This window comes from Eleutherodactylus coqui, chromosome 1, assembly GCF_035609145.1.
Source record: "Eleutherodactylus coqui strain aEleCoq1 chromosome 1, aEleCoq1.hap1, whole genome shotgun sequence".
Classification (NCBI taxonomy): Eukaryota; Metazoa; Chordata; class Amphibia; order Anura; family Eleutherodactylidae; genus Eleutherodactylus; species Eleutherodactylus coqui.
Window position 1 is genome coordinate 51,330,222 of NC_089837.1, and position 13,155 is coordinate 51,343,376.

Sequence of the window (13,155 nt, forward strand, 5' to 3'; positions counted from 1 at the left end):
ACTTCCAGGTTTGACAGAGATCACGTTCACGATGGAGCTCATCTCACTTCTTCTCTCTGCTGTTGTTATCCTGTTTTTGGCCAATGTGTTTAGAAATCAGAAAAAGTACAAGTACGCCAATTTTCCTCCTGGACCTAAAGCTTTACCGCTTATTGGAAACTTGCACTTGATCAACACAATGAACCCTCAAAAGTCATTTATGGAGGTAAAAAGAGGGTTCAAGTACAAATGTAATGTGTATTGAGATTTCAACTCTCAGGATGTTGGGTAGGAGAGTATGTGGCTTTATAGAATACATAGAGGACCTTGTATCCTTTAGAAGTTATCAAATGGTGCCCCACATATGCTGATAGTTCACATTACTACACTTCACCATCATTGGACAGTAGAGCCCTTTGCTTGTCAGCCCCTACGCAGCTCAGAGTTCCAGCCTGGCTTTATGTCAACCTGGGTAAACATTCAGTTTGCTGTCCTGCACCTAGCTTCCCTGGCCAAGGTCGTCTCTTTTTGGTGGGTGCCCCTGGTACCTAGCACCCAGCGCACAGTCCCCATCAACTTCCATCCCCATAGCTGTAACAATAAGGTCCGACCCTTCTATGAAAATGGGCCAAAGTGGTTGGACTAGTAACTCTGTTTAGTAGAGTTTTCGGGGCTCGCGATCTTCACCCTTGACTTCCCGCATGGGTGGTTGGATTTAGATGTATGTAGCCTCCTGATTATGTCCACAAAGGGACTACTGACCTAGTAAGCAGAGAGGGCATGAACCGGAAAGAAAGCCAGGGAACAAGCTAGGTTTTAGTTCCAGGAAGGCAGGACAAAATGTCAATACCAAAGGAGAAACTGGAACTGAAATCAGATATAGAGCAGGATCAGAACCTGCAGGAGGACAAGTACAATATAACAGCAACTAAGTCAATCAACTGGAGTGAGAATCCATATAGATAAAGCCAGGGAAATCCAGAATAAGAATGTAATGCAAGTCAGGTGAGGAATTCAAGAAGATAATCAGCATATAATGCACCAAAGACGACAGGCAAGAAACAAAAACTGGCATATAGCCAAAGCTACTGTATATATCCAGAAAATATAGTTAATGGGAACCGGTCACCTGCCTAAAATGCCATAAAATAACTTATGGTGCTCTTAGCACAGGTGATAGGGAGCCAGGTGCTGTATCTTTCATATTCGCGGTATCTGCGTGGAAACTCTGCGCACCGGCCAAAATCTGACTCTTTTTAGAGTCACATGCATTGCCTACAAGTCTATAGGAAAAGAGTTAGATTTTCGTCCAGAGTGCAATCCATACAAGTGGGAACTGGGAAGTAGTTGAGTATAAAAAATACATCACCCAGCTCCCTGTCAGCTCACCTAACATCACTCAGCACCATAAGTTATAGTACTTTAGGCAGGTGACAGGTTCCCTTTACAGACCAACAGCAGAATGAACTGGATGCGGTAACAGCAGAACTGAATAGAATGTCTCCAATCATAGTCACCGACCACAACTGCGACTGCTGATTGAAGTGCCGGTCGGGGCCATAACTCTGTATTTGAGAATGGAGCTCAGAACTCTATAAAGTTCTATAATAAACTTATGCTACTTAGAATCTCAGACCTAAAAACAAGATGATGTGATGAGGAGGGTCCTTCTGTGTATTCTGCTTTCAGATAGCCAAGACTTACGGCACAGTGTTCAGCATCCAGTTAGGCACCCAAAAGCTTGTTGTCCTATGTGGTTATGACACAGTAAAAGATGCTCTTATCAACTACGCCGAGGAATTTTCTGGAAGGCCGGTTACAGCAATGGGTGCCAGAACAACACAGGGGTATGGTAAGTGTTCGATTTATTCCTTGGGGGTTATTATGAAATAAATATATGATAGGATGAGAGCTCTAACCTACCTTCCGACTGTGTCAACATGGGATTACCTTCACAACTTGGTCCCTTTAAGGCCCATACTATTAAGTAGACCTGATAGACAGGGGCTCTGTGCAAACATCTGACTACTAGAGTTCTAACATAACTCTGATCCCCGCTGTTAACCATTTAGATGCCGTTATCAGTTCTGACAGCAGCTTTTAAATTGCCTGACAGAGGGATGGGGCTCTCCCTGTCATAGGGTCCTGCCTATGGCCCAAATTAAAGTTTTATTCCATTGTTAGCAAATGTAAAAATATGAAAAATTACAAAAAAAACCTTCATAGTCATCCCATAAACAAAAATTAAATACATTAAAAAGCTGGTAGCATTGTGTCCACAAAAGTCCAGTTTATAAAAATATCACGTTATTTATTCTGCACTTTTTGGTCACCCCGTCTCAAGGCAAAAAAACAAATGAATAAAAGGCATCAAATCTTGTATGTACCACTAAAAACTATAGGTCACCCCACTAAAAAAAGCCCCCACACAACTGCAGCAACAGAAAAGCAAAGGTTGTGCAGTCAAAAGATGGCAAGAAAAACACATTTTTTAAAAGTTTTTTTTTGCGACAAAACTGTCTAAATTTACTATAGACATAATTGTACTGACCCGTAGAATAAGCATAACGTCATTTCTACCATATCGGAAACCGTAAAACAAAAACTGCCTCCACTTCCCCCTCACAAAATGACAAGAATGGCATTTTTTGACATTTCACCCCACTTAGAAATCTTCAAGCGTTTTCCAATAAACTATAAGATACATTAGATGATGCCATTGAAAAGTGTAACTAGTGTCACAAAAAATAAGCCCTCCTGTACCTATACATCACCAGAGAAATAAAGTTAAGATTATTTGGAAATGGTGAGGAAAAATTATAGTGAAAAACCAGAAACAGGGTTGCTGCAGGAAGGGGATAATTAACCATGTGACTACGATAAAACAGGGTTGAAGGGTGGATATGATGGAGACTTCTGCTTTGCTTGTAACTGCTGTGATTTTGTCGACTTTTACTAAAAACTTTAATTAAAACCCAATTTGGGTGTCGTATCCTGTGTTGATTTGATGCAGGAATTTTAGGTGCAAATGGTGAGAACTGGAAAGTGATGAGAAGATTCACTCTGTCAACATTACGAGACTATGGAATGGGGAAGAAGAGTATAGAAAATAAGATCACTGAAGAATGCGAATGCTTAATGCAGAGATTTAGATCCCACGGAGGTAATTTAGTTTATATTGCATTTTCCTAACTGAAGTATATAAGGTCAACCCCTTGCAAATTGATGCGCCTGTACGTTAGTCATCAGAGAAATGTATCTCCTGCATGACATTGGTTTCCAATATACCTGTACAACATCCATTCTACAATCTTGGCTGTTTAACCTATAAAGCACTGCAATCATTACTAATCGCAGTGAGGATGAAGGGAGGGGTTCCCTTTGTCCTGTTTCTGTTAATATAGTTAAGGCAGTCGGTGGGGTTGATTGGGAGACCCTGACAGTTTAGTGAGTTACGGAAACCTTTGTGCATGAAAAAGCAATACACAAATATCTTACTAACTTACTGCAGATAAAATGATGCACATCTATTTTTTGCACTGAATTTTCCTTTCCATGCATTTAGAAAGACTTATACTTGGGTTGCAGACTCTCTTACATTCAAGTTTCTGGCTGAGGGGTGTTCCCAGCACTGCTCAGCTGGTCTTTCTCATAAAGGAGTATGAGCTCATCTCCTCCTTCCCTCTTTCAAAGGCTGTAAAGCATAACCACACCCGTTAATAATACACAATGTTATAATTCTGTCTCCTTTACTATTTACTAGCGGAGTATAGTTTGGTGATGGTGCTGCTTTCTTCCTGTCACTGCAGAAAACCCTGAGTGGTCGTTTGTCAGAAATCCCTCATTGTGTAAATTGCCCCCCTCAGAGCATGTTGAGGAAAGCAGGGTAGGGGTGGGACTGAGAAACAGTTGCTAGTTTACTGTAACTGATTATAATAATGCCCCTTTTACTCACCGATTCTCGATTGAACGAGTGCACGAGCGAGTGACATCACCACTAATTTGTATGCGCCCATGCAGCCTGTTTAGTCAGGCAGATCATCATTCAGAATCGTTCACTTCTGGTTCAGTGCTTCACATTCTATGTGAAACACTGAGCAGGGAGTGTTTAAATGTAACGAGTAGTGAACAAGCCAACGATGATGTTTATGCTGGCTGAAACTGAACACCTTGCAAGAAGTTGACAATTTTCCTTAGTCATTCAGTCGTTAGCTTGTGTGTAGACGTAACGATAATCGTTCATTTTGGGTCATTTGAACAAATTTTGAGCAACAATCATTATGTGTAAACGGGCCATAAGTTTTCAGTCCTCCAGCCTATAGTGCTATGGAAAACAATAAAAGCATAGAAATCAAACAATCAGAAACTTTTAATACAAACCAACTACAAAAAGTCTTCATTTCCAAAAACACTTTTGATTAAAAAAAGAGTGCTAAGTTGTACTTGGTCTTTGAGTGGTTAAGGAATTGCTCACATGCAGCCCACTATATACACATATAGGCCTGTCCTGTGGTGCACTAATCCCATTTACGTAACTTACCAACAGTCGGTAAGTTTTCATGTATTAATCATATCCTTATACCGTATATCTTTCTTCTATTTCAGGAAAACCCTTTGATAATCAATTTATCATGAATGCAGCCGCAGCCAACATCATCATGTCCATCCTGCTGGATCATAGATTTGACTATGATGATCCTACAATACTAAAGCTTATGAGATTAGTCAATGAAAATATCAAGAGTGTAGGAAGTATTATGGTCAGGGTAAGTTGTTTTTTTTTGACGAGATATTAAAGGGGTTGTCCAATATCTAGCTGTTTTGCTGCGGGAGGCAGACAGCGCTGTACATTGTGCAGTGTCTCAAATTGGTACTGCAGGTGAGTTCGATTCACTTCAATGGGGCAGTGCAATATATGGGATTGTCTGTGGCCTGCAGCTAAACAGTTAGAAATGGGACAACCCCTTTGAGGTAGAACAGTCAAATCTCAGGTACCTCAGGACACACGGACAATGACTGTCAATGCCACAACATCATCGTGCCATGCCTCCGTTATTTCACGTGGAATTTTATGAATAACTGAACAAATGGATGTCACCATTCCTGTTGTCAGTAGGGTATTGTCCTAAACAGTCTGATAATGTCACACTGGCAAAGGGAATGGTAACACCCAGTTGTACCTTTATTGATACATTTCCAGGAGAATAGCAGGGAAATGGCACAACACAAAGTCTTAAGAAAAGATGTTCTAGATTTGTTATTTCACGAAGAATATAAGTATTTACAAAGCTAGACATGTCAAGAGAATTGACACCTGCCTTTGTCACAGGCACTTTTAGGGAGTGGCAATCTGGTCAGTCACACAAGGTCCCCATTTCTTAGGAGGTCCCTTGAGGACTGGACACCCAGAGGCAAACTGAAGTGTCTATGCCCTAGACCAGTGATGGCGAACCTTTTAGAGACCGAGTGCCCAAACTGCAACTCAAAACCCACTTATTTATTGTAAAATGCCAACATGTCAGGGGGCGGGGCTTATCACGACGTATGATTTTTACCTCCGTCGTTCTTAAAAGGACAAGGCTGTTTCAAAATAGACTGGGTGCAGATTTTGACTTCTTTTGGATGCGGAAATGCTGTGGAATTTGCCATGGAAATTTCCGCTGAGGACATTCTGTAGCATTTCCACCTCGTGCAAACATATCCCAGCAGTGATATTGACCTCCACCCCTTCAAAGCGGCCCCAGCAGTAAGGGTAACACCCCCCCCCCCCCCCCAGAGCAGCCCCAGCGCCAATAGTGACTCCCCCAGAGCGGCTTTTGTGGTTATAGTCACCCCGCACAGCGGCCCCATCAGTAATAGTGATACCGCACCGTGGCTTCAGTCGTAATAGTGACATCCCACAGTGGCCCCCCCCCGTAGTAATAGTGGTCTCGGTGGTAATAGTGACATCCCACAATGGCCCCAGTAGTAATAGTGACATCCCTCAGTGGTCCCAGCGGTAATAGTGACACCCCACAGTGGTCCCCAGTAGTAATAGTGACACTTCACAGCATCCCCGGTAGTAATAGTGACATCCCACAGTGGCCCCCAGTAGTAATAGCGACATCCCACAGTGGCCCCTGTAGTAATAGAGCCCCCCCTCCCTCCTCTGCTTGGCGCTGTTGCTGCCACTGATCCCAGGAGCATACTGTGATGTGCTGCCAGACACCTCCTCCCCTCCCCAAGTAGGAGACGTCAGAGGAGGGGGGAGGAGGATCCCGGCTGCACACTGACATCACAGTGTGTGCCGGGATTAGCGCCTCTAGCAGCGCTGCTGAGTGAATACCAGCTGCGGCACCCCTGTCGGTATTTACTAATGTGGTGAGCGGCCGACGGCGGCGAGTGCCAGCTGGGAAGGCTCTGAGTGCTGTCTCTGGCACGCGTGCCATAGGTTCGCCACCACTGCCCTAGACCATGAAGAATTGTAAAATTAATCTTTTCACTCCCCTAAACAATCAGGGATTTAGGAATTACAAGAAAAAAGCTAACTTTGACAAAGCGAGCAAGGGCCCTACTTTGACCACATAGTCAAAAACTGTGTTCCTTTTTCACCATTACACTACTATTTTTATTTATATCTATGACATATTTTTATTTTCCTTTATTTTTTTCATAATTCCTGTACAATAAAACTACATTACTATCATCTGATATATCTAGTTCCTCAGTTAGTATATTTACATTTGCCTGAATTTGAATTAACTTTGAATTTACTTCTCTTCTATTAAGCTGTATAACAGTTTTCCATCGGTGATCGGATGGCTACCAGGAAAACACAATAAGATTTTTGAAAACCATAAAGAGATGCAAAGCTTTGTAAGAGACACATTCACAAGAAAGGAGAAAGAATTGGACATAAACAATCAGAGGAACCTCATTGATACCTTTCTTGCTAAACAACAAGAGGTAGAGTATTCCCATGTTATATACTGAATGGTAACTGTATTAGAGACCAACATCTAGTAGCACGTAGACCTGCTTTGGCCTTCAGAATTGCAGCAATGCGTTGTTCCATTGGGTGTAGAGATTGTTTCTGCTCTTCTTAGATAGCAATGGCGCTGGAACTGGTCGCCTGCTGTTATAGCCCATCCGTGTTAAGAAATGAGTTGGGAATTTGGGCTCATTAGTTGGAGCACCAATGTTGTATTGTGCTGCAGTTTGCTTGAATGTGCAGCACCTGTTTGTCAGAAGGATTCTTAACAAGCCACTCTGAGTCTTTCGTTGACTAGTTGTTTTTGTGCGCAGGATCCCCTTTTGCTGGATGTTTTCCTTGATCACACCATTCTTGGTATACTCTCCAGAACATTACATGAAAAAAAACCACAAGGTTGGCAGTGAAATTCTGGCCCCGGCTGGTCTAGCACCGATGACCAGGCCTCGTTGGAAGTCACGAAAACCACTGAATTTTCCCATCTTACATGGATTTGCACTGAAACTGATCCACAGAAAATTTGGCACATCATTTTATGCTATACTTCAGGGTCACAACCCTAATTTATACACAGCGAAGCTACAACCGTGGAATAGCTGGTGTCTATAATAAACTGACCATTCACTATATATTACATTGAATATAAGCAGCCTTTATGATAGACGCTCAAATAGTTTGTCCCGTTTGGACAACCATTACTTGTGTCAAAGTTCCCTCTATCTAATAATTACTTAAATTATAGGCATTTTATTGAGCTGGGTGATAGAGATAAATTGTATTCTTTAAAATTATTTTCTATTTATCTCCTAAAGGGAAAACCAGAATCTGAACTATATTACCATAATAAAAACCTAGGCGTCCTGGTCAGCAACCTGTTCGCTGCTGGAATGGAGACCACCTCAAGCACACTGCGATGGGGCCTATTGTTAATGATGAAATATCCTGAAATCCAAAGTAAGACCTCGGTCTGCTAAATTCCATCTTGTCATGTCAGTCATATTTCTATACACAACTGTAATATACATATACATTATACAGTTTGTAGCCTGATGGGCTTTTACTGATGTAATTGTGACATACATAGAGTGTATTAAGTTATTTTAATGTTTCTAGAAAGTTTGTCATTATCATGTACTTGGTTCATGTGTTTTACGTCATGCTGAACAAAAGAAAAATATACCTACTAAAGCTTAGATGTGTGTACATAAATTGCTAAATATGAAGTAAAGAAAAAAAAAAGAATACTCAATAATGAACACGTTAAGCACCCCATAAGAATATATTACAGTAATAAATCCAAATCTGTTTTCCAAATGCATTATAGTCAAAGTTCAGTTCTAAATAAAAAAATATATCTACTAGGCAGTAGTTTACTTAAATTACTAAATATATAGGAAAATGACTACTCAATAGTTTGTGGTACCGTAAAGGGCACCACAAGTGCCCCATAATAACACAGTATAATCTAAATCCAAATGTTTTTCAAATGCGTTGTAGCCAAAGTTCTAGCTTTAATTATTACTACCTCTACTGTGATTTCCTCATTACTGAATTATAACCTCTAATCTGTCTCATTTTACCTAATAGAAAAAGTGCAATGTGAAATTGAAAGTGTTATTGGATCTGCTCAGCCACAAGTAGAACATAGGAAGCAAATGCCGTATACTGACGCTGTCATTCATGAAATTCAGAGGTTTGGTGACATTGTACCTGGAAGCCTCCCACATGCAACAACTAAGGACATCACATTCAGGGGCTATTTTCTTCCAAAGGTGAGACGAGTTGCTTTGTTCTGCTGAACATTAGTCCAATACTGTCTTTAGGATTTGGATATTTGTTAAAAAAAATTAAGAATTATTTGTAACCTATTGATTGTTAGTCTTTGTGTATTGTATACTCTAAAGTCCTTGTGTGCCTGTCTTCACGGGTACAGTCTAGTTTCTACACTATAATAGTTAGAGACTGTTATTTCTATTATGCAATTTCATGTTAATGACCATTTCCTTCTGGGGTTGGCAGTCACATTTACAGTCCAGCCTGGTTCTGGTCCAGGATAACCTTAAAAACATCCATGGTGTCATATAGGGGCTTCATCAATAGAAAGTGATATAAAAACATCATGTTCTGTACAAAAATTAGCAACATTTATATTGACTTTTTAACGTTATGCTACCTTTCTGTGCCTTAAATTGTATACCCTTTTAATTGCTTCACAAGGACTTTTGTTGTAAGATAAAATGAATAGCCTTGGAATTGCTTGGGGTTGGTTTTACATCTGTGTCAGAACCTCCCTCCAGAGGTTCCATCACAGACCCAGCTGAAAATGCCAAAAGAAAAAGCGCTGCATGGTCCAAAGGCCAGGCAGCTGGGCAGAAAGTGGTCGGACCCCATTCATCACTGAATTTGAATTTCTTACAGCTTCGTACAACCTGCAGCCATAATATAGTACATATAGAACTCTTTGGGGGATTACTGTTCCTTTAATATGCCTTTGATTTCATATATAAGCACAGCGATGTAGCTATAGAAGCAGTTAAATCTGGGAAGTGAAGCCTAAGGAGGCCAAAACATCCTTCTGCCCCATATGAGGAGATAAGTACTATGAATTACACTTGTTAAGTAAAAGCTTGTAGAGATTTTGATTTGATGCCTAGAATATTTAAGATCCACACTTTTGGAACCATAGAGAGTTTTAGTTTTTTTTTGTTTTTTTTTTTTGTGGGGGGGGGGGGGGGGTCATGTTCCATGTGAACAACTCCAGAATACAGCGCAAACAGGTAACCTGCTCACCCAAGAGGTGTCCAGGAATGAAATACTCCTCAGCAGAAACAAAGAAAACAAGGAAATTATGAACCAGGTATTGTGTTAAAATCTTTCATTTCTTTATTGCTTCATTCAAGAAATCAAGGAAACTGATAATACAGCAGTGATGTAAAACCTGCAGAATTCAAGGAGAATTCTGGTCAGTGCATTTCAGGCCATGGTCATAAATAAGGAGATGGCCTGAAACGTATTGATCAGGACTCTCCTTGAAATCTGCCTGTATGACTTTTACATCCCTGCTGTATTATCAGTTTGCTTGATTTTATGGATGTAGCAATATGGAATTGAAAGATTTTAATACAATGCCTGGTCTGGAACAACTCCAGAATATAAATCTGTGTGGCAGCACCATATGGCAGCACACAAAGTGCCTATGACTCCGTAGTGCAGGGATTGCTTGTACCCAGGGACGTAGCTATAGGGGATGCAGAGGATGCAGTTGCACCCTAGCCCAGGAGCCTTAGGGATTTCACAGTGCTTCTCTTCTCTATATAGGGAGCCCAGTACTATGAATAAAGCATTATAGTTGGGGACCATGTTACAGGTTTTGCACCGGGGCACAGAAGCTTCAACTGACACCTTTACTTGTACCTCTATGAAGGCTCTATGGAATAACTGGTGGAATCTGATCCTTTTTCATCTCTCTACATTATATATTATCCTTAGGGCACAACTGTCATCCCATTACTGCACTCTGCTCTGAAAGATAAGGCTTATTTTGAGAAGCCAGAAGAGTTTTATCCAGAACACTTTCTTGATTCAGATGGAAAGTTTAAGAAGAATGAGGCCTTCATACCCTTCTCATTAGGTAAAAATAATCTCCTTTAAATTACCATGAAGCAGATATCCTATATAGGAATACTAGCTGATACACTCGGCATCGCCCGAGTTAATTTGGTACAGGTGATTACCTGCTGTTCGCATGGAAAATTCTCATGAAGTCCTGGTTACTTTTGATGAACCGAGGAATAAAATATGTATACTCACAGAGGAGCATTAGATTCTCCTCAGACTGCATGTACAGATGTCCTTCTGCAGAATGTGCCATCCCTCCCATTCTCCTCACTTTTTACCCTTAAAGGTAACACCCTTTTTATTCAAATGTAACCAGACTGGAGGTTGCAGACCTTTCTTAGCCTTAAATGCACTTCCTTATGTACTTAAGGCCTTTCAGAATTTACAGAGAGGTCAGTTATATTCTCCTCAGTATATACACAAAGGGGTCAGTTAGATTGTTCTCAGTATATACACATAGAGGTGAGGTAGATTCTTCTCAGTATATGCACACAGAGGTCAGTTAGATTGTTGTGCCAAATTTCACACTTGTACAACACTGGGAAGTTACATTACATAGGGGTGCACTTACTTTTGCAATTAGCATTGAATAATTGAGTTGTGACCCTTTTACTTTATATATAATATATATATTATATATAATTTTGCAGAGACATTTGGTGCCAGTTTCACAGCTGATTTCTTTATAATCCATCATGAACAATATAGCAGATACAGCTCGCACTGGGTGTCTAGCTTTTCATGCCACCTTTTTATATGTTATTCAGGTAAAAGAAGTTGTGCCGGAGAGAACTTGGCAAAAATGGAGCTCTTCCTTTTCTTCACGAGCCTGCTACAGAACTTCATATTCCAGGCTCCGCCTGGTGCAGAATTGGTGCTCAACCCCGCCCCAGGATTTACCAATGCCCCATTACCTCATGAAATATGTGCAATGCCTCGCAAATAACACATACAACTAGTGAATATACAGTTGTGGTCAGCATTATTGCCACCTTTAATTGTTTAGTATAAAAAGCCAATCTCTTCAGAAATATTTTAATTGGACGTGTACTAATTTTGCATTGTTAGAATACATTCACCAAAAAAGTCACATGCGGTCTAAAGAGAACTAAAGAACAAACCTAGTATATGACATGGACAGGTTGAATCACACCTCCAAACATTTTTTGGAGCCATCTGTGAGCTTCTTGCACCCGTCTGCTGGTTGTCTCTTCCACTACAATGCTCTAAGCTCTTATAAGTTTGCAGGTTCATTTTCCCAATAGCAGATTCAACTCTCCAAAGATTTTCAGTTGGATTGAGGTCATGATTCATTGCTGCCAGTTATCTATGTTTTTTCCTTCTTAACTATTCTTGTGTACTTTTGGATGTGCTTTGGGACATTATACTGCTGTACGTTTCTTACACTTCGAGGACATTTTGCTCCAAACTGTTCTGATTTCATTGTTCCTGTAACATGTACAAAGCCTCCAATCCCCGAGACACCGTAGCTGCCCTTCAATGTTATGGCTCCCCCACCATGTCTGACTGTAGGTAGGGGGCGCTCTTCTTTATAGGCTTCATTTTCTCATCTTTAACACTGGAATGCATTGCCAAAGAGCTCTAGTTTGGTTTCATCTGTACATAGAATATTTTCTGCAGGATTGAGGTTTGTCTATGTAACTTTTTTGCAAAGCTTAGTCGCTCATTCTATGCCTTTCTTTAAGTACTGTGTCTATGTCTGTCTTTGCCCAAAAAGCCTTGTTTTGTTCAGTGTGCAGCATATGGTACAGATTGAAACCATCACTTCAGATGCCTCCAGTTCAGCTTGAAGTTCTTTAGATGTTGGACGCAGGTTCTTTGCCAGATTTTTAGTCAACTTTTATAGGACTCTCATGAATTCTTCTCTTTCCATCACATCCTGAAAAGTTCTTTTACTGTTCCACGAATTGCAAGCTTCTTGATAACTGCTGAAGTTGAGATGTTGAGGTCTTAGGAGATAGGTTAGTACCCTTCAGACTGCTTGTGCTCCCAATAGTAGGATTTCTGCCCTCATCAAACAGTTCTCTTGTGTTTGCCGTTGTGAACATAGAATAAAACTGGTCTTTTTAAGCATCAAATTCACCATTGATAGGCTGATTACAGTCATGTGAGCACTGACAAGGTGGTGACCGGTAAGTCTAATTAATCATAGTTTAGTCTAGTTTTGTCCTCCATGGCCGATAATCGTGTCCTGACATTGTTTTCAATTTTGTATTCTTTTTTTTTCTAGCCAAGTTTTTATTTTGCTATGTTGGGACCTTGTTCTGTATCTGACATCTGAGTTTTTATGTATCCAAGCAGTTTCACTGAGCACTTTATTTTAGGAGATATTTGATATGGTGGATTTAATATTCAGGGAATGCGGGTGGAGTCAATAATGTTGAGCACAACTGTATAGCATCAATAACCTTCCCCATGCTGTAATTTTGCATATGGTAATTTTAGCTATTCATATTGTTACACTGTTGTGTCACATCCGTCCATGTTGACATTTTTCTTAGTGACTGTGAACTACTTCACAATTTTGTAAAAAAAGTGAAATAATAAATACAAGACTAATAAAAGAA

General features: G+C 40.4%; 1 protein-coding gene across 1 annotated transcript in view; it reads left to right on the forward strand.

The window, feature by feature from the left end:
• LOC136616986 (uncharacterized) overlaps positions 1 to 13,155 on the forward strand; it is a 59,207-nt gene extending 46,052 nt beyond the window's left edge. Inside the window, exons 12-20 of the mRNA XM_066594228.1 lie at positions 9 to 205; positions 1,669 to 1,831; positions 2,993 to 3,142; positions 4,585 to 4,745; positions 6,748 to 6,924; positions 7,762 to 7,903; positions 8,537 to 8,721; positions 10,439 to 10,580; positions 11,335 to 13,155. Of these exons, the coding sequence (XP_066450325.1) occupies positions 9 to 205; positions 1,669 to 1,831; positions 2,993 to 3,142; positions 4,585 to 4,745; positions 6,748 to 6,924; positions 7,762 to 7,903; positions 8,537 to 8,721; positions 10,439 to 10,580; positions 11,335 to 11,513 (1,496 nt within the window). The 3' untranslated portion in view covers positions 11,514 to 13,155. The remainder of the gene's footprint in view (positions 1 to 8; positions 206 to 1,668; positions 1,832 to 2,992; positions 3,143 to 4,584; positions 4,746 to 6,747; positions 6,925 to 7,761; positions 7,904 to 8,536; positions 8,722 to 10,438; positions 10,581 to 11,334) is intronic.